Source organism: Perca flavescens, chromosome 7 (assembly GCF_004354835.1).
Source record: "Perca flavescens isolate YP-PL-M2 chromosome 7, PFLA_1.0, whole genome shotgun sequence".
NCBI classification, from domain to species: domain Eukaryota; kingdom Metazoa; phylum Chordata; class Actinopteri; order Perciformes; family Percidae; genus Perca; species Perca flavescens.
In genome coordinates, this window is record NC_041337.1 from 34969542 (window position 1) to 34990345 (window position 20804).

At 40.1% G+C, this 20804-nt stretch overlaps 1 protein-coding gene across 2 annotated transcripts; it reads left to right on the forward strand.

Moving 5' to 3' along the window:
* The first annotated feature begins 1364 nt into the window (after positions 1–1364).
* LOC114559405 (sulfotransferase 1C1) lies at positions 1365–19458 on the forward strand. Of its 2 annotated transcripts, none has more exons than XM_028584018.1 (7): positions 1365–1940; positions 6604–6732; positions 7433–7530; positions 7752–7878; positions 8400–8494; positions 8568–8748; positions 19095–19458. In XM_028584018.1, the coding sequence occupies exons 1-7, from the start codon at positions 1754–1756 to the stop codon at positions 19205–19207; spliced, it is 930 nt and encodes a 309-aa protein (XP_028439819.1). In that variant the 5' UTR covers positions 1365–1753; the 3' UTR covers positions 19208–19458. The 2 variants fall into 2 exon arrangements, with proteins under 2 accessions (XP_028439819.1, XP_028439820.1); XM_028584019.1 differs by having other exon boundaries at positions 6652–6732.
* Positions 19459–20804: the final 1346 nt, after the last annotated feature.

A 20804-nucleotide genomic window follows, 5' to 3' on the forward strand; every position in this document is an offset into this window, starting at 1 on the left:
TTTCCATCCGTAGTCCCATGGGCTAAAATCACGCAGGTCACAAAACATTGCATAATAAAGTTTACATTACAATTGACTACAGTAAGTGATGAACCTGGCTGCAGGGATTTGATCATCTGTGTTAACAGACGTTGCTAACAATACCAAAGTTAGGACTGGAACTCTGAATTCAACGAACATTTGAGGAACGCTGCCCCCACTTTTCAAATCCCAGGATTTTACTACACTTTGCCTTCACACAAGAGTCGTGAGTCCTCTGAGAAGGATTGCATTGTTCTTTTCAACCTTGTTATAACTCGATGAAAATAGAATTTCAAGATGTAAAGATGTAAACCTGCAGGTGTCGGTAGGTTTCATCCTCTGTGGAACATGAAAGTCTGCACACAATTTTTGGGCAATTTTTCCAATATTTGTTGTCAGTGTAAAATGTATTTATTTAGCAAATTAAACTCTTGCGTGGTGTTTTCTATGTCTGATACTGATTTGATTACAGCAAAGGCAACGTCGGCAGTATTGACGGCAAAATAGGCTCCAGCAGTGGTTAAATTGGCTTTTGTAGGGAGGGGGAGCCCTTATTTACGGAGAATGGTCAACATTCCAAATGGTGCCGTAAAATGACTTAATGTGTTTTTACACCAAATGGGCTCTTTTTCCAGTATTCATGTGTAACGTAGGGTTGATTTAGTTATTCAAACAAAGAGAAATACTTCACAATTCACTTACTTTATTATTATTATTTTTTAACCTTTTATAGGCTAATGTTAACAGGCAGGCAACGGGTTTCACCCTTGGAAAATGTATGAAATTGAACATGTTTGAAAATATTGGCATGTCCACAGCAGAGCGCATCCGTAAACCTGAAGCTGCGCAGCTTTTTACAGCGAGAGTGGACACTCAGCGACGTCCGGTTTCATATTTGTCAGTCAACTTTTCAAAATACATTCGAGGTTACAATCAAAACCTTCGGGGCTGAAACCCCGGCAAATGTTTGATGCTGAAGGAGACGGAGCTGAGCTCCGGCAGGGTGTGTTGTGGACCTGAGGAGGGGGAGCTGCGCTCCGGTGCGCTCCGGCCCAATTTAACCTCTGCCCTCAACACCTTTCAGCCACAAATATTCATTTCCCCAGTCTTTCTTGTACCCACACCTTCTCTTTTTAATTGATGGCGGTGCCTCAGAGTCAGACTCAGTCTCTTTCTCCATTTTTCGAATTGGAAAGCGCACATCTAAAAGTTCCTCCCCAGTGTGTCTGGTATGCACGTGCGTGGCTGCGTGCGCTGTCATGACAAAAAACAAAAAAGTTGACAACAACCCAGTCAGCAGTTCAACTGAGGGGTGGGTGTGGCAACAGTAGCGTGCTGAACTGTCAAGTGATGTTCGTTTGGCTGCCTGGGGCTCGAGGATATAGAGCGACCAACGTTTTTTTTGGAGCAAGCATTGATTACGCGCGACACGGTCTCAATTTGCGGGACGCATGAATTGGGCTTCAAACGCTGTGCGCGCACGCGCTACGCGGAACGGGTGGTCGCCCTAAATCTGTCTGACCTGGGCTGGCACATGTGCACGAGCACTACGGTCACGCCGCACTGTGTACAAATGCAAATCAAGTGTGCACGTTTGACAAAGGACCAAAAGCCAGCTGAAAGAGGAGCTGCTGAAGACACGAGCTCAGGAATGGCCTCGACTGAACCCTTTTAGTCACATTTTGGTGTCTGGTTTTTGGTTTCCTCAGCTAAACTTGTGACAGTATCAGTCATGTCGGAGGAAGAAAAACTGTCCTACAGCGAAGCCATTAAGAAGGCGTACGCGTCCGTATCTCGCTTCCCTCTCTTCCCCGTCAGAGGAATTCCTCTCATGAGCCTCATCGCCCAAAACTGGGACTCCATCTGGGCTTTCCGTCCGGAGCCCTCAGACCTCCTCATCGCCACCTACCCCAAAGCAGGTACCTAATCAGTTTTGGACAGGACCTTTTTTTTCTTTTTTGTCATTTGCATTTTTATAGAAGTTCTGTTAGTGTTCACATAGTTGGTGCCAGTGGTGAAATGTAACTAAGTAGTCTACTAGTGCAAATTTGAGTAGGTCTATTCCTTTACATTTTCAGCTACTTTAAACTCATCCATATATCATAGGAAAATATTGTACTTTGTACTCCACTACATTTATTTGACAGCTTAGTTACCTTTTAAAGATTAAGAGTTTGCATACAAAGCATACGATAATCTTATAACATATTATGCATTGTTATCGATAAAACTAAAATAGTTAGAATTAGCTCCATCTTAACAAATAACTAAATAAAATACTTAACAAGTAAAATGCTGCTTACACATTATGCAACATTTATAATATTCCAAATTATATAATGTATATTTGAAAACACTCACATGAGAATTTTTTTTTGGATTATGAGTTTTTTCAATGACTTCAACTAGCACTGGAGTATTTTCACAGTGTGGCATTGCTACTTTTACTTAAAGGTGCAGTAAGTAAGACTTTTAAAACTAGCGTTCTTTGATATTTCCTGAGACTGACCCTATGTTCCAGTAGAACTACATGAAGCAGGTAATAATAAAAAAAGAATCCGGCTCCTCTGGCTCCACCTACAGCCTGTAGTACGATTTGCAAAAATCCACCGCTCCCTGTCCAGATGCACCAATCAGGGCCAGAGGGGGTGTCTAACTGTGTGTCAATCACTGCTCATGCAAACGCATTCATTCTCCCTTGTGGGGGGAGGGGCTTAGGAGACCGTTTGGGGTTTTAACAGAAAGGGGGGAGGGACTGAGAAGTTGTCGATGTTCACATTTTTTAGCTAAGTCCTGGATCTTCGCAATCCTACCTACAGCACCTTAAAGTAAAGGATCTTCCCAGACAGCAAACACTCATTGAAAATTGAATGTTAAATCAACATTCCGTTGTCAACATTAAGTCATTGAAATCAACATCGAAATCTGACATTGATTCTACATCATTTTGCATTCGTTGAAATCCTGTCCATAGATCAATGGTATTTCAATTATCAGGAATATTGAAACAATGTTGAAATTTCAACTAAACTAGGATCAACGTGATTCAATGGAATTTCAATTGTTATTAAGCCATAGAAATGATTGCTAATGCTAGGCATATGGAAATGTAATGCCCTAAATTAAATAGCCTATAATGAATATACTGCTTAATCTACAGCCAGGTTGTTTAAAAGTGATGGAACATTTGAAAGCTTGTATGCCTATAGTCTAGCCCAGTGGTGTCGAACTCAACTTCACTAAGGTCCACACTGGAAAATGAGAATCCCATAAAGGGCCAGACGATGTTATTCAACCGAAAAGTTGAATAATACCTTTGACTGTATTATTTGTGTCTCATATAGCTTCTCACTAACAGTTTGGTCGACATAAAGCTCTAAAAAGTCAGCAAAAAAGTTCCTTAGCCATTATAGAGTTTAGCAAATCAAAGATTATTTTTTTTTTACAACAACCTGTTTCACAGCCTGAATATTTAAACTCTCTGGTTCTATGGCAATCTCTGAGCCTCAAAGTCAGCAAATATGGCAAATTCTGCAGTCTGTGAAACAGTTTCCCGTCTTTTTGGTTTGTGAACCATCTATTATGAACATAAATTATGGCTTTGACTTCGAACTTCGTTATTCAAATATAATTTGAATATTTAAAAAAAATAAATATAAATCAAAATTTAGAACGAATGTTAGGCCGCCCTTAATATTCAAACCTGTAATGGGCATTATTTTTTGTAAATGTGTTTGCTTGTAAACGTTTTCAATTTCACACACACGCACGCCAGCTCGACGCACACACCAGCGCAAAAGTATTAACATCAGACCACTTATGTAGGCTACGGTGAAAGCTCCGAACTTCCTGTCGAAAGCATACTGTTTGTGTTTAATCCAGGGTCGTGGCAGTGTGTTTTTTCTGAAATAAACATCTAATAAATATTCAAATTATATTCGAATAACGAATATTAATAAAAAAAAAAACTTTGAATATGATTTTTGGGCAAAAGTCAAAGAAAAAGTAACATAAATTGAAATGCGGGCCAGAACAAAATTTGTGAGGGGCCGGATTTGTCCCGCGGGCCTTGAGTTTGACCCAAGTGGCCTAGCCTAAAACCCCGACCACACCACACCACACTATTTAAGGTCAAAACAAATTAATTTTTTTAGCTTCTTTTTTCATTATTTATTCTCTTTAGCCTATTTACAGTACTTGGTCGTCTGACGTCTGACTGGTTTATCGTCCAGAGCCTCCTGCCCGGTCTGGCGCATAGCGCAGCCACTTTTGCACAGCCTGGGCAAAAGTACGTTGAGTGACGGTGGCTGTCCCCATCTACAAATACAAGCTCAATTCAAAATAATTGCCTTTAAATTAAACAGAACACCCACATATATGCACACTTGGAAACAAATTCAGTAGCGTAGGGACCGTTCGTATTTATGGAATGGACCACTGGAGGAAAATAGGGGAGGGTCATGTCTTTTTTATTTTTTGTTGAGGGGAGGGTCACCCAATATGTTTTAGTCTGTGGGGGGCTGTCACCCAACTTTTGTATTCATGAAAACAGCAAAATTTCAAAGTGGTCCCCCTTCGCTAGCAGATGGGTCTGACCCAACAAAAAAAACCTTTAGCTCACTGCGCCACCTGTTGCCAAAGTATCACCACTAACATCAAAGAATTTCTAATAAGGGAAGAAGTTCTACTCTCTCCATACTTCCGGCTTCTCAAAATCCACTTTTCTCAGGATATAATTTTTTGTCTATTTGAATGTTGCATTCGAAAGGAGAGGCTAAGAAAATACACAGTGCTGGGTGTAAGATGTTCTTAAATTCGCTTTTTTGTTCTAAAAAGCCTTTTAAAATGTTAATGACGTCATACACATCGTATAGCCGCACTCTGACATTCTGGTTCCGCTTCAGATGCCATCAAGCTGGATTTCTGCTCGTAATCAGTCCTTCACTGACCAATCAGCATTCAGTAGAGAATGCTGATTGGTCAGAAGAATGCTAGACAGAATGCTAGCGTGTTTTGGGCAACAATGACTCAACCTGTAAGAAATCAAAAGGACATAAGTACTCGTTCATTCAACTTTCGACCTATAATCCATGTTGAACTTGCAAAAACTACAATCAAATCTGAGATTTCTCAACGGCAATCAGGCAAAAGAGACAAATTTAGCTGTCTAGCTCCTTAGACTCCCATTCATTTAGCCGTCTAGCTCCATAAGAGTCCCATTCATTTTGCATTCGCCTGCGATCACCCCCAGTGTCGCTCTGGTGGAACTACAACCAAATTCGGTACAATGGGGCCTAAATAGGGAGTGAAAAAGCTTTCCGTAGATGGGCTTTGCTGACACAAAGCTGTAATATAATGAAGCTGACTAGCTAGGTTTCACATTACCTAGCAACTAAATATTTGTTTAAAGCTTCAAACCAACAGCAGAAACACTAGGAACATAAACCATGTCAAATGTAAGTAACATAACATTAATACCTGGTCGAATTTCTGGCAACATTCAATTGTCTGACCCAACTCGGTCTCTGGGACTTGCAGGTGGTGTACTGGTGTCCATCCGAAGTAGCTGCAGGCATTGCCCTGTGCTGAGAGCTCGTAATCCTCGCATTCTTCACACTTCAGGCATCTACCCCTCTGCAATTCAATTCAATTCAATTTTATTTATAGTATCAAATCATAACAAGAGTTATCTCGAGACACTTTACAGATAGAGTAGGTCTAGACCACACTCTATAATTTACAAAGCCCCAACAATTCCAACAATTACAGTAATTCCCTCAAGAGCAAGCAGTGCGACAGTGGCGAGGAAAAACTCCCTCTTGGGAAGAAACCTCGGACAGACCCAGGCTCTTGGTAGGCGGTGTCTGACGGGCCGGTTGGGGATATGATGAACAGTGGTGATAATAGTCACATTAATAATGTACACCACGTTAATCCCTCATTTCTTTCTTGCAGGGTAGGGGGAGTAAAATAAAGGCCTTGCGCTTTGGCTTTTGGAGTGGAGAGACTGAGGGTCCTCTAGAGGGCACTACCAAAGATTCTAGATCCTTTCTGTCCCAGTGATTTGAAATTGTGCAAACGACAGCCTTTTCAAGGCATTTGAGAAGGAAGAAGTGGTAGCATGCAAGCTCACAAATTGACGCTCGTCTGAGAAATGGAGTTTTGGATAATGTTCAGCTTCGGCAGCTTTACCTTTAGCCTAGTGACAAGTCCATAGCAACCAGTTAATGTGTTGACTTTGTTATTACCCAGTGTGCTTTGTTGAATGGTCTCAATGTTTTATTGTTTTATTTCATGTGAATACCAGTAAAAAAGAATATCAATGAAAAAGTACATAAACGACACAAATTCAAGTAAAGCTCTAGACCAATCCTCTTGAAGAGTGAGGGCTAACATTCAAATTGATATGTTTAATAAAGGGGGACCAAATTCCCTAAATCCTCAAGTTTGTCCTTCTTTCAATGTGTAACATTGTCCCATAGATGAAGAAATATACAATTCTAGGACTTGAGTAACTGTTTTGGTTATTTTGGTGTGGGTGCAGGATCATGTCAGTGTTCATTTGTGTTTTTGGCACATAAGGGACCACATGGACCCAGGAGATAATTGACCTTCTTTTTCACAACGGAGATGCCGAGGCCTGCAAACGAGTCCCAACACCCCTCCGCAGTCCTTTCCTAGAGAGCTTCAACCCGCCACCTGTACCCTCAGGTGGGTATTCAGGCGGTTATGTTTGTATGTGTCTGATTGTATTTACCAGTTTTAATTAAGTCTGTCTTCAAGTGCACTTTGTTACTACAAGTTTTTGTTATAACATAAGATATTATTACCAAATACATCCTCCAACTAGTTCTTACTGTGTCATATCAGACCTTGCAAATTCAATTCCTGGAGGAATGTTTCTTCTGTCTTAATCGGGGTCAATAAGGCATAGGCATATAATGCATTGTGTATAGTTCCTCAGAACAGCATCTGATGTAATGTGATCACATGCTGTTATTTAAGATACACTAATTGTCTCTGATAGCTGAAGTTGAATGCTATTACCCTCCTTCGTCTGCAGGACAAATGAATGTGTTTATGATGAATCATTTTGAGTTTTTAGTTAACGCTATATAGTTTGGTTATTCATTAATTATTAATAATTGCTACTATTACACTACGAATATCCTTTACCAAGAATGTTGCTGAAGAAAACACCCTTCTTTTGTTTGAACACTTTATTTTATGACATCCCAGATATTTGTTCTAAGTTAAAATGCTAAATAGCTTAAATGGTGCTACTTTTAAGTCAGTCATTGTGCATTACAGTGGGATTTACATTAGTAGAGCATGGAATCTGAGATAGTATGGAAAAAATTGTTCAACTCTTTGATATGCACATATCCTTTTCCCTGAACTTATGTTTCAGGTCTTGATCTTCTGAAGGAAATGGATCCTCCAAGAATCATCAAAACACATCTTCCTTTTCAGTTGGTGCCTCCTGGATTTTGGGAGAACAAGTGCAAGGTAAGGCTCGAACTGTCAGATTCAACTGAGAGCAAAATCCTCCAGTGAATTTTCTTGCTTAACACTAAAACAATAAATGCATGTTGACTGGGTAAAAGCTTAATGATAGCAATGCTCATAAATGAGATGGGAGGTTACAATACAATGCCATACAATTGGGTTACCCATTGCCTGCATTTTTGCTGTATATCCATTTTTATATGTTTTATATGTGTGTAAAGGCTATCTACGTGGCACGCAATGCTAAAGACAACCTAGTGAGCTACTACCATTTTGATTGTATGAACATGACCCAGCCTGACCCAGGACCCTGGGAAGGCTACATACCTAAGTTCATGCGAGGAGAGTGTAAGTACATTAAATCTCATTGTTTTACCTTAATTCAAACTGGTTGTTCCCGTTTGCACAAAGCTTCCAACCAAACTGAGAAAGACCACCACACAGGTCCATTCACCCACTCCACCAGCCAGAAGTTCTTATGTATTTTCTTCTTATGTAACAAATTTAAATGTAAAAGTGGTTGGTGACATCTTAGAAGAATAAATTCCGGATCCCTGCAGCCCTGTCCCAGAAGGTAAATGGATTAACTGTTCATCGGTGATTCTTCTCAACGAATAAAAGTCCAAATGTCAAAAGTCAATGACTTATAATTGATCTATAAAGAAAAGTGCATTTATTATAATACATTTATTTATAAAGCGCTTTCAAGTCAAAGTGCTGTACAGAACATAGAAAATGCAGTTTAACATACATTATTAACATTATTAAAACTATACAACGTATAAACCCTTAAAAAGTTGACACAAACTATTTACTGGACTAGGAGTAGTGTTACCATGAAAGATGCTCAATGAGTTGTGTTTCCACAGTGGCATGGGGCTCCTGGTATGACCATGTGAAAGGTTACTGGATGAAGAGAGAGAAGAAGAATATCCTTTACCTCTTCTATGAGGACATGAAAGGGGTACAGATAACATATGGACTCAGTATTACCAAAGCATGTTGTATTTGCTCTTACCATCATATTTAATCCCCAGAATCCTCAGCGTGAAGTGGAGCGCATCATGAGGTACCTGGACTTGTCGGTCTCTGATGAGATCATCAGCCAAATTGTGGAGCTCACGTCCTTTAAGAACATGAAGGAGAACCCGATGGCCAACTACTCCTGGATCCCAGCTGTTGTCTTTGATCAGTCAATCTCCCCCTTCATGAGAAAAGGTGCATCAATCTGCTCCTAGTTTTGTCCAGAAGAAAGATATTGATAAAAATAATAAAATAAAATGAGCAGGGCAGGGCATGTACCAATTCCAAAGGTCCAGGTTTCAAACTTAGGGTGAGTGATCTGCAGTGGGTAAACACATTGTCTCACTCCTATTAATACCTTATAATGTGATGCAGTTAAATCAACAGCATATGCCTCACAAAGACACAACACACTACTCTGTTATTGGATTGTTTCATATTTTGTCCTCTCCCTGTAGCAGAAACTGGCATATTACGAAATTTTTGTCTCTAAAGTTTATAACAATTGAATAGAAGACAATGGATACTACAGTTGCACTTTCTGTCTTCAGTGAAAGCATACAACCGTTAGTTTGTTAGTTAGTACCTATTTTTTGTATACAGTATGGTTAACCGAGACACCAAGTGGTAAACAGCTGCAAAACATTCTGTAAGAACTGCTAGCTGTTTGCAAGGGGTGGTAAGCTTCGCTTCAGAACTCGAACCTCCTATGGCGCCATTTTGATGCAGCGATCACCTCCTGTTAGCATTTCATTGACTCCCATTCATTTTGATGTCACTTTGACAGCATATTTGCTGTCAAAGTGACATGTGAAGCTTTTAAAGACTCTATTTGTCCGTTGTTTATTTCTAAAGAAACACGACAATGTATAAAAGGCTCCATTACCTTGTAGCTCACGTTATGGCTCCGTAGCAGACGCTTTTATAAAAATAGGCTTACGATTGGGTCATAACCACGAGACTTACTGTCACACAGTAGAGGAATTACCGTATAGTACAGGAGAAGCTCACAGGCAGTTTGGACTTCCATTATCTGTTTAGGTTTAATTACTAATGTTAACTAGCATTTTAGTGATCAGTAATTAGCCTGTGTCTATGTTATCTCCTTACATATACCTACACTCTCCGTCTCTGTAAGATTGGGAATGATTGAGATTTCTCTCGGCACAGCTACCAGAAGACTTCACACTTTCAGACAGGTTGCTCACGTCACATCTACGTTGTCTCTCTCAGTTGGAGGCTACTCAGTAACCCTAGCGCTTCTAATAGCCTTCACTGGTCTCCGTCCAGAGACACGGGATCTGTTGGTCCATTCTTATATACTGTCTATGGGTGAGGGGTTAGAACGTTGAGCTTTGGTCTGGGAGTCTGGAGTTTGATTCCCTGGTGAGGTGATCTTGTTTTTTTTCATTTTGGATTGGATAATTTACAAGTACAAAAAGTTTATACCTCATGAACGGCTCATCCGATTTTTACAAAATTTGATGGGTACCATCTAGTGCCACTCCTTAGGCCCCCCCCCCCTACAGTGGGGTACTGATTGGTCAAAGTAGGCGTGGCCTATGGGACCCATGTTTAAATTCACCACATACACTAAAGTACACAACTTTAAATTTAAAGGGTAGATGTACAATGGGTAATTGACCTCACTTACCAAAAATTACACATGTCGACCACTAGGTGGCGCTATAATGACGTCAGATGTGTTTTTACCTGTAACTCCCACAATTACATTGTGCATTGCACAGAGAAAACCTTACATCCATGTGTTCCTTGAACCAAGCAATATTGCGCAATGCGCAAAACCAACTTTTTTGAACTCGTCCTAGGCTGTGCGACCGATCTGCATGAAACCTGGTACATAGCAAAGAATTTTGCTATGTTAAAGTATGCGCATTTGATGCCCAAAGATATGAACACACACATATCATATCACATCTCAACCAAATTAAATGCAACAAACTTGAGATCATTGTTCAACATCCCACTATGATGCTATGTACTGAAGTGGTAAAGATCGGCCATTAGGGGGTGCTATGGTCAACGTAGACCAGTTTGGGCCTTTTTAGTCGCTCTGTTCTGCTGATGTCTTTGATGTCTTCCTAGCCCTTACAGAAGGTTTTGTATCCAGCCGAGAAGTCGAGAGTTTTTCGGGGTTTTTGTGCAATTGACCGTTCGCAAAACCCCGCTCTCAAACGGTCCTCGTCCAATCCTAGCTCAGCAACTGTAAATAAGGAGATGGACTCCCGTCAAACGTTGCGATTTCAGCAAGATGGTGAAACGATGCGCCTATGGCACCTGCAAGTCTGACACCAGGTACCCCAAAAGTTTAGAGGGAGGGGTTGTTTTTTTCGCCTTTCCAAAGCCCAAGACCCAAGTGGAAGATGCCGACAATGGATTGAGCGGTGTGGGAGACCTCACTCATAGCTAAATGCCTCGAAGATTAATAAGCATAGCTACATATGTCTGCTCCACGGTAAGTAAAGCTAGCGAGCTAACTTATATCAATTATCAATAAGTAGTTTAAGTAGCTAATATAACAGTTACGATCTGTAAAACTGTACTTAAGTTAACAGTTGTGGTTCTAAATAGCGTTATTATTGAAAGTAGTAAAGTTAGAACATTAGATACTTTATTATTCCGTAGGAAATTCAGGCAGCCTGATAGCTGTTAGCCTGTCAAGCACATGTTGCTATCGACACAGATAATTTAGCAAGAGGTTGAGGTCATTGAACACATCCCTCCACTGCATATTGCAGCCCTTTCTGTCGTGCCCTGCAGGATATGTCTGCTGCATTACTTCAAAACTAATCACTTATACCAACAGGTATGGAGCTCAACCCAGCCATGGCTGTGTGTCTGGTTCTCAATTGTTTGACGGGCGTAGTAACAGTAACTAGGGGGCGTGGCTTTTGCGAACGGTCAATTAATCCATACTGTTACAGCCAAGATTGATACACTGTAAGACAAAATACACCATATCTACTCAATAAAAATGAGGCAACATATTACAAGCAATATTATAAATTAAATTTCACATGGTTTGGTATTGAGTAAATATTAATTAAATGAAACCCTTAATAGTTATCCATTTAATATGAGTAGATTCAAACAGAAAACATTACAGAATTAATTATAACCTAAACAAAAGTTTTGAGTTGATTTGAAAAAGATAAACTCCCTTATGTGTAAATGGTACTAATACAAATTAATTTAATTCTACATATCAATGATATATAATTGAGTAATAATCATCTACATTAATCTGCACATCAATTTGAATTTAATCAATTCAATTAATTTAATCTAAATATTCTTTCTTAGGAATAACTAGTCTATGGCCCAGAAAGTACATAACCGGTATAACTGCTGGGCAGTATACTGGTTTGTACCATAACGGTGTTAATTTCCTGTGTGATATGAATTTTTCACATACTGTAATACCAGTGCATTGCCACAGGGAACACTACAGCCGAATTAATCTGCAAATGACTTCAGAACGGGATCCCTGTTAACTTCGTACCCTTCTCACTCATGGTTGTAACTTTGTATATATATATATATATATATATATATATATATATATATATATATATATATATATAATTAATAACCCACAACTAACTATCTTTAACAGGATAAAACACCATAGCACACAACTATTTGTGACTTTAACAATTTCTAACACAAATAATTTTACATTCAAAAATGTACACAGCCGAACGGCATGCTGGGTAACATTATAGCTGATAGCTAGCTAGCTAGGTTGACAGGAAGTGCTTTTCAATTAAAATTTGCCTGATTACATTAATTTGAATTAACTCAATATTCTCTCTGTTTGGGATTAGATAAATATAATGCTTATTAGTCCATGAGCCAAGGCCCCAAATTTGGGCCATCGGTATCATTTGGGGGGACAAAGGCTCATAGTGATTTTGGCAAGCTATACACCCCTAGTACAAGAATAATCACGATAGCAGTGCAGGGGTGGTAGTGAATCCCTTTTTTTCAGCTCATGAAGTTACTAACCCCCTAAGATAAATTCCGTTTTTGAAATCTGGTGTATATCTGGTTTAGGCTCATGGTACGGATATTGTCAATATTCTATAATATGGTGCTTGGTATCGTTGGAAAGGGGAGCTTTTAGGCTTTCATTTAAGCCCAGTACTGAATCTGTCTGTCAATCACAGAGGTCACATGACTTCTTTAAACCAGAAATAACACACATTTTCTCCCAATTTCCGCCTAAACTGTGTGCTTTATTTTATCCCTGGGGCATGACAGAACACCAGGGACACAAAACTCAACAACTTCAATACTCAAGGCACTCTGATGATTCAGAAAATGTACAATATACCCATACTATTTATATGTGAGAGCCTTAAATTAGACTTATGCAGCCAGGACAAGTCTTCAAAATAGAATGGAGCCAATAGAATGGACAAATAGAATACCCTATTAGTCCAGGGCCAAATGGCCTCTTTATTCATGTACAGTTGTAATACAAAGTAACTGTTTCAATAGTGTTGTCAACATAACACTTGTAAGTGGTTTAACAAAATGCTTCCATCATGTATTTTGATATTCAGCCACTTTCAGTTAGAATGTCAGAAAGTAGCTCATGCACGTAATGATGGATTTTGACAGTTTGACAAGGTTTTGTCAGTTTTGTGAAAAGATCATTGGTTCAGTTGACTGGTTATAACAACACTACCAACTATGCCATCTTCAATCAACTTCCAATCAGTTCCAGGGGTATTAAATGTAAGTACAAAATACTTTTTCTCTTGTGCTTGTGAATTGATGGGGAATAGACAGAGGGAGATTATACCTATATTAGGGGTGGGCGATATATATTGTCTCCGATAATATTGTCGTTGTTGTGTTAACGATGTGCAAATTGACATTATCGAGTATTTAAATTACTAAGAAAATAACACTTCAAAACACGCATTGGAACGCTACACATTCACTAATGTCAACAAAGATGGCGGCGCGCGATTGTGCAGCGGCTGCTAGCTCTCCCGTCGGTGTATATTTATACAAGTACAGCCACACTGACCTAATCAATACAGGACTACGATCAGGGCTTGAGAGTGCGACCAATTTGGTCGCAAATGCGTTGAGTAATAGCGTGTAAGACGGAGCCTGCTGGATCAGAGTTCATAAAAATGCCGCGCAGTGACGATACAGACATTTCATAGCCTACACAAGACGGGTGTAACGCCGCTGATGAGTCAGCCGGCACGCGATATTACGAATCCCACTATGGCCACGCCAAGACCCGCCCTTCAATAGCATTCACACACTACTATTGGCCAGGCGTCCATGCTTACATGTACAGGTCCTATCCCCTGACCAATCCCCTAACCCTAACCTTAACCACTCGAGGTGAAATGCCTAAACCCAACCAATCAAGCTGCTTCGTAGGGCGGGTCTTGGCGTGGCCATAGTGGGATTCGTAATTTTGCAGCCGGCACTCTCTGAGTAGCCTAGCATACGCTTCAGTCCATCGCACTCCCTCGGTCTTTCGGTCGTTTTTTTTTTTTTTTTTTTTCTAAAGATTTCGGCCTTTATTTTGATAGGAAAGCTGAAGACATGAAAGGGGAGAGAGAGAGAGGGAGGGCGGGGGGGGGGGGATGACATGCAGGAAAGGGCCGCAGGTCGGAGTCAAACCTCTATATTTACCAACTGAGCTATTCGGGCTTCCTCTTTCTCTTTTAATCAGTCTGTTATTGTTGTTGAAAGCTTATGAAGGAGCTTTCTCAGATATATATATATATATATATATATATATATATATATATATTTTTTATATATCCTAGGCTATTTATTTTAGATAACTTTCATTTACATGTGTTGCAGCTGTATATTTTCAAACTGGTAAAGGAAACCCTGTCTGCATTTTATTTTAATCACAATCTGTTTTAATAAAAGAGCTTGTGAAAAGTGGCTTTGACTTAAAACTGAACATTTAACCCACTTTGTAAAAAAATACGGAGCTATATATCGTGTATCGCCATTCAGCGTTACGGCGATGCGAGGAAAAATTTGGGTCCACCTAAATTTTGTGCTGGTGCACCTAAATAAAAAAAGTAAGGCAAAAAGTTAGTGTGGAGCCCTGACGATACAACACAGCCGTTACAGGAGCCTTCCAGGCGGCTCATAACGTCCCGGAGGACCTAGCCAGACCGGACGCTCCGTGAATTGTTGTCGGCATCTAGCACGCTGAGCTAGCTACCAGCAGGATCGAGACAAGAACTCTGGCAAGACCAGAGGAGGAGGACTGCATTTTTTGTGCAGAATGAATGGAGTACCGACCGCAGGATCGTTGCCCAGCACTGCTCACCTGACCTGGAAGCCCTGTTGGTAATATACAGGCCATTTTATTTACCACGAAAACAGCACACCGCCGTCTACGCAGCCCCCGATGCAAACGTTAGCACAAGTTTGGCTCACTGCTAACCATAGTGAACAAACTGCAGCGCGATCACCTGGAGTGGATACATTGTTGTAGCAGGGGTGTCCTTAAAGTCTGTACTCACCAGCTTTTTCCAGCATGTAGATTGTGTTACTAGAGGGAAGAACACACTAGATCATGTATATTCTAACATCAAGAAAGCATACAGAACTGCTCCTCTACCTCACCTGGGCCAGTCAGATCACATCCAACTACTCCTGATCCCAGCATGCATCAGTCAGATCACATCCAACTACTCCTGATCCCAGCATGCATCAGTCAGATCACATCCAACTACTCCTGATCCCAGCATGCATCAGATCACATCCAACTACTCCTGATCCCAGCATGAATCAGTCAGATCACATCCAACTACTCCTGATCCCAGCATGAATCAGTCAGATCACATCCAACTACTCCTGATCCCAGCATGCATCAGTCAGATCACATCAACTACTCCTGATCCCAGCATGCATCAGTCAGATCACATCCAACTACTCCTGATCCCAGCATGCATCAGATCACATGGGATCTGATCCAATGGCGCCCAGAGTCATTTGAGCGGCGTCCCTTTGGAAATGAACTGTCAGTGAACCTTTCCCAGACCCACTCTCAGTTACAACTGAGAAGGGTCTGGTGTCAACCAGGCTACCGGTAGCTAGCTCGGTAGCTACTAGCCCGGTAGCTAGTAGTGGCTGTACTTGTATAAATATACACCGACAGGAGAGCTAGCAGCCGCTGCACAATCGCGCGCCGCCATCTTTGTTGACATTAGTGAATGTGTAGCGTTCCAATGCGTGTTTTGAAGTGTTATTTTCTAAGTAATTTAAATACTCGATAATGTCAATTTGCACATCGTTAACACAACAACGACAATATTATCGTAGACGATATATATCGCCCACCCCTACTATAGGTATAATCTCCCTCTGTCTATTCCCCATCAATTCACAAGCACAAGAGAAAAAGTATTTTGTACTTACATTTAATACCCCTGGAACTCATTGGAAGTTGATTGAAGATGGCATAGTTGGTAGTGTTGTTATAACCAGTCAACTGAACCAATGATCTTTTCACAAAACTGACAAAACCTTGTCAAACTGTCAAAATCCATCATTACGTGCATGAGCTACTTTCTGACATTCTAACTGAAAGTGGCTGAATCAAATCAATCAATCAAAATGTATTTGTATAGCGCTTTACAACAACCAGCAGGTATCCAAAGTGCTTCACATCTGGAACTAAGAATAGACAACATATCTTGCAATAAGAAGAATGAAACATAGAAAACATAAAAATCATAAAAGGTTACACAGAAACAGGAAGAGGAAATTGTCACACCACTACTGCGTATTAAAAGCCATTCTAAACAGGTAGGTTTTGAGTTTAGACCTGAAAAGAGCGACATCTGTAGTTGTGCGAATATCAGGGGGTAACTTGTTCCAGAGTCTCGGGGCAGCAACCGCAAAAGCCTGATCACCCCATTGTTTGTACCTTGACCTCGGCACTCCTAAAACCAGTTGGTTAGAAGACCGCAAAGACCGGCTGTGCTCACGCAGGGTTAAAATCTTGGATAGGTACTCTGGGGCTAGGCCGTTAAGGGCCTTAAAAACAAAAAATAAATTCTTAAAATCTATTCTAAAACGCACAGGGAGCCAATGTAGGGTGTAAAGAACGGGAGTGATGTGTGCACGTCTAGATGTATTTGTTAAAAAGCTAGCGGCAGCATTTTGCACAAGTTGAAGACGTGAGATGGAGGTTTGAATCAAACCAACATAGAGGGCATTAGAGTAATCCAACCTTTAACTAATAAAAGCATGGATCGCTTTTTCTAGATCATGCCTGTTAAGGAATGGCTTTACTTTAGCTAGTAGATGGAGCTGGAAAAAGCTCATTCTAACAACATTGCTGATTTGTTTGTCAAATTTCATGCTGCATTCAAAAGTAACCACCAAATTTCTGACAGCTGGCTTAAAATATGAAGCCAGTGCTCCCAAACTCAAAGATGGACCGTTTGTCCTGCCTGAAGTACTGAAGATGATACACTCCGTTTTATCTTTGTTCAAGTTAAGAAAGTTTTGTGGCAGCCACAACTTAATATCATTGATACAACTAAGCAGGGAGTCTAATGTGACACTGTCATTCGGTTTGATAGGCAAATAAATTTGCAAATCATCTGCATAACAGTGAAAAGATAAGTTGTGCTTTCCTATTATAGCCCCTAACGGCAATATATATAAAGAAAACAGGATTGGGCCAAGAACTGAACCCTGGGGTACCCCACAAGAGAGAGGAGCAGTTGACAAGGAGCAGTCACCAATCATAACAGAAAAGCTCCTATTTGCCAAATAGGAGCTAAACCATTGAATTAAGCTAAACCATTGAATATCAAAATACATGAAGCATTTTGTTAAACCACTTACAAGTGTTATGTTGACAACACTATTGAAACAATTACTTTTTATTACAACTGTACATGAATAAAGAGGCCATTTGGCCCTGGACTAATAGGGTATTCTATTTGTCCATTCTATTGGCTCCATTCTATTTTGAAGACTTGTGCTGGCTGCATAAGTCTAATTTAAGGCTCTCACATATAAATAGTATGGGTATATTGTACATTTTCTGAATCATCAGAGTGCCTTGAGTATTGAAATTGTTGAGTTTTGTGTCCCTGGTGTTCTGTCATGCCCCAGGGATAAAAGAAAGCACACAGTTTAGGCGGAAATTGGGAGAAAATGTGTGTTATTTCTGGTTTAAAGAAGTCATGTGACCTCTGTGAATGACAGACAGATTTAGTATTGGGCTTAAATGAAAGCCTAAAAGCTCCCCTTTCCAACGATACCAAGCACCATATTATAGAATATTGACAATATCCGTACCATGAGGCTAAACCAGATACAGTATACACCAGATTTCAAAAACGGAATTTATCTTAGGGGGTTAGTAACTTCATGAGCTGAAAAAAAGGGATTCACTACCACCCCTGAACTGCTATCATGAGTTTTCTAGTACTAGGGGTGTATACCTTGCCAAAAATCACTATGAGCCTTTGTCCCCCCGATGATACCGATCAACCCCCCTGGCTCATGGACTATATGTTTTATTTAACTACAATGGGTGGATTTTATTCCAAACATTTTTATTTGAAATTGAATTAAATATGTGCCTCAAAATCAAAAACACAATAATATTGAATATATTTTACCTTTACACATTAATTTAAATCTACATGACCACAGAATAATTTCTTACAGTGTACACTGTATGTAAGAAATGTAAATAGTTTGTCCTTTATATGAGTTACAATGTATATGATATGTTTATTTTTGCACTGGATGACTGGATGATATGTAGAACTGTTTTAGACGACACAACTGCTTGTGTGGCATTGCTATGTGTGTGATATCAATATATATCTGTGAGAGTCATGTTCCGTTTTATTTATTTATGGTCCTACAACCTTTTTAACATTCAAGTGACCTCACTGCAGCACAAATATTCTAATAGCCCAGTATTTCTTGAAAATAAATTATGTTTATAGATTGACTATGGACAACAGGGTTGATGTTTTACCAGCTTTTACAGAAAATACAACCAGACCGACCAGAGGTTGTCAAAAATTCTCTAGTGCTCAGAGATATTTGCAATGGCAATGTACCGCAGAGCTTGCGGCTCACACCTCTCGATATCTCCCGACATTTGCCTCCCCACAGTTACGTTTCGGGTCTCGTTTTGGGTCCCGCTTTTGCACGCTTCCCGGGTTTTCGGCGGCGACTCGCGTCGGGAGGCTTGGACCCCATCATAACTGCTCGCAATTCTGGTTTGACTATTGAATTTTGGACCATCCGAAGATGTCAGCTCGGGACATTTTCCACTGTTTTCTGATATTTCATAAACCAAACCATCAAGAAAAAAAATTACTTTGTTTGTGACTTGATTAATCAATAAGGAAAATAATCCATAGTTGCAGCCTTCATGTTCAACAATAGATGCTTTTAGGGGAAATAATTAAAGAACTTGATTTATATATCTAACATTGTTGTATTCTCTCTTATGTTCTCATTTTCTCTCTTTACAGGTGAAGTAGGGGATTGGAGAAACCATTTTACACCCGAACAATCAAAGATGTTTGATGAAGATTATGAAAAGCAAATGAATGATGTCAACATACCATTCAGGACCCTCATCTAACGGATTTTGGCTTTTCCAAACGGATGCAGCTCTGCAAACCAAAGACCGGTGGACTGACACTGTGCAGCACTACTGTCAGAAATTTGGCACAAGCTAAATACCAAAACAAAAATGAATACAAATAAATGAGTTTGATCCTTTATGTAGAACACTGTAATCTCTTTATGTGTCGATACATCCAAATGTTATGTTCAACCAATTGTTTAACCCATTGTTTAATCAATAAAAATGTACTCCATAATACAAGTAAATTAGTTTGTAATCATCACTTTATTGCAGCTTATCACGTAAACAATATATAAGACCAAAAGTGTTGTGACTGAGTGGACATGCCCATTTTATGTCATGAGACCTCCTAACAGCCTGCTGATTGCATTAAGCCTATAGAGAGCGCTGGCAGTTGGAGGCATGTGGTTTTTCTGCCCATATCAAGTCAATTTGCAACCCTATATAAATGTAAGTCCGCTGCAACTCTCAGCTCTTTTAAATCAAGGCTGAAGGAGCAAATGTGTAAAATTGGCCATCAATTTTTGTAAAACTGCCCATTTTCAAACTCTACATAGTTGATTTCCCGCATAAAAAAAGTCTTAGAAGTGAATTTAGTGGTGAAATAGCGAACAAAAATTGTCAAACTTCAGAACCTCCAGCCTAACGTGACAAGCCAGCTGGTTGCAGCCGGCATTGCCTACTCGCCAGTCGGCCAGTAAAGCTCAGAGACCCCGCTGTCAGCTGGAAGTCTCTCAACCCTCCCGTTGGGCCTGTGCATTTCAAAATCCACTAAGTAGGCAAGGAGAGGATTAAAAAGTTTAACAAGTATTTATTTAAGTAAAATCATAAGAGCATAAACATGTACACAGGTCCGAGTTGAGCAGGCACACAGGCTTCTCTCATCAGACTGAATTTTCTGGCTTATACATAAATTCATATATCAGTCTCTAAGAGCATTTTGATTTGTTTATTAAAAGTTGGAGGAGTACCGTGGTTTAGACTTAGCCTCCCCTGGTTGGTGCACAGACTGGTCCCAGTCTTTTGGCACACGCCCTCTTCATCAGCTGTTAGGCAGACTTTAGCTATGCTGATGGTCAGAGAGAACAATGCACCGCTGTTGCCTGTCACAGGTTGAGGAGTAACTTACTTTCATGGTCAAACTGATATCAAACTGATATTAACTTCGTTGCTGCACTCTTGTTGCTCTCTGACCACCGTCATACAGTGCTGCTTTCTGCACGTACAACAGTATCCTTTTCTCATTTTGCATGACTAAGCTGTTAGTGCTCTTCCACTAAACACACAATACTATTCAACTATAATTTGTATCCTCATAAAGCATAGCCAGCTTGACTGATTATTTTTATTTCTTACAGGCCACGCCTCCTCATTTGAATTGACAAGTGTCACTTCAAACTGAAAAGCCTTAGGGCCCTATTTTAACGATCTGTAACGCAAGTATCAAACGTGAAACGTGAAGTAGCTTTGTGGGCGGCTCTCGGGCGCTGTTGCTATGATACCGGCGGGATAAATGACTCTTGCACCTGATGCAAACCAAAAAATGTGTTGGTCTGAAGTAGCTAGGTGTGGTTTTGGTGTAACGTGCAAT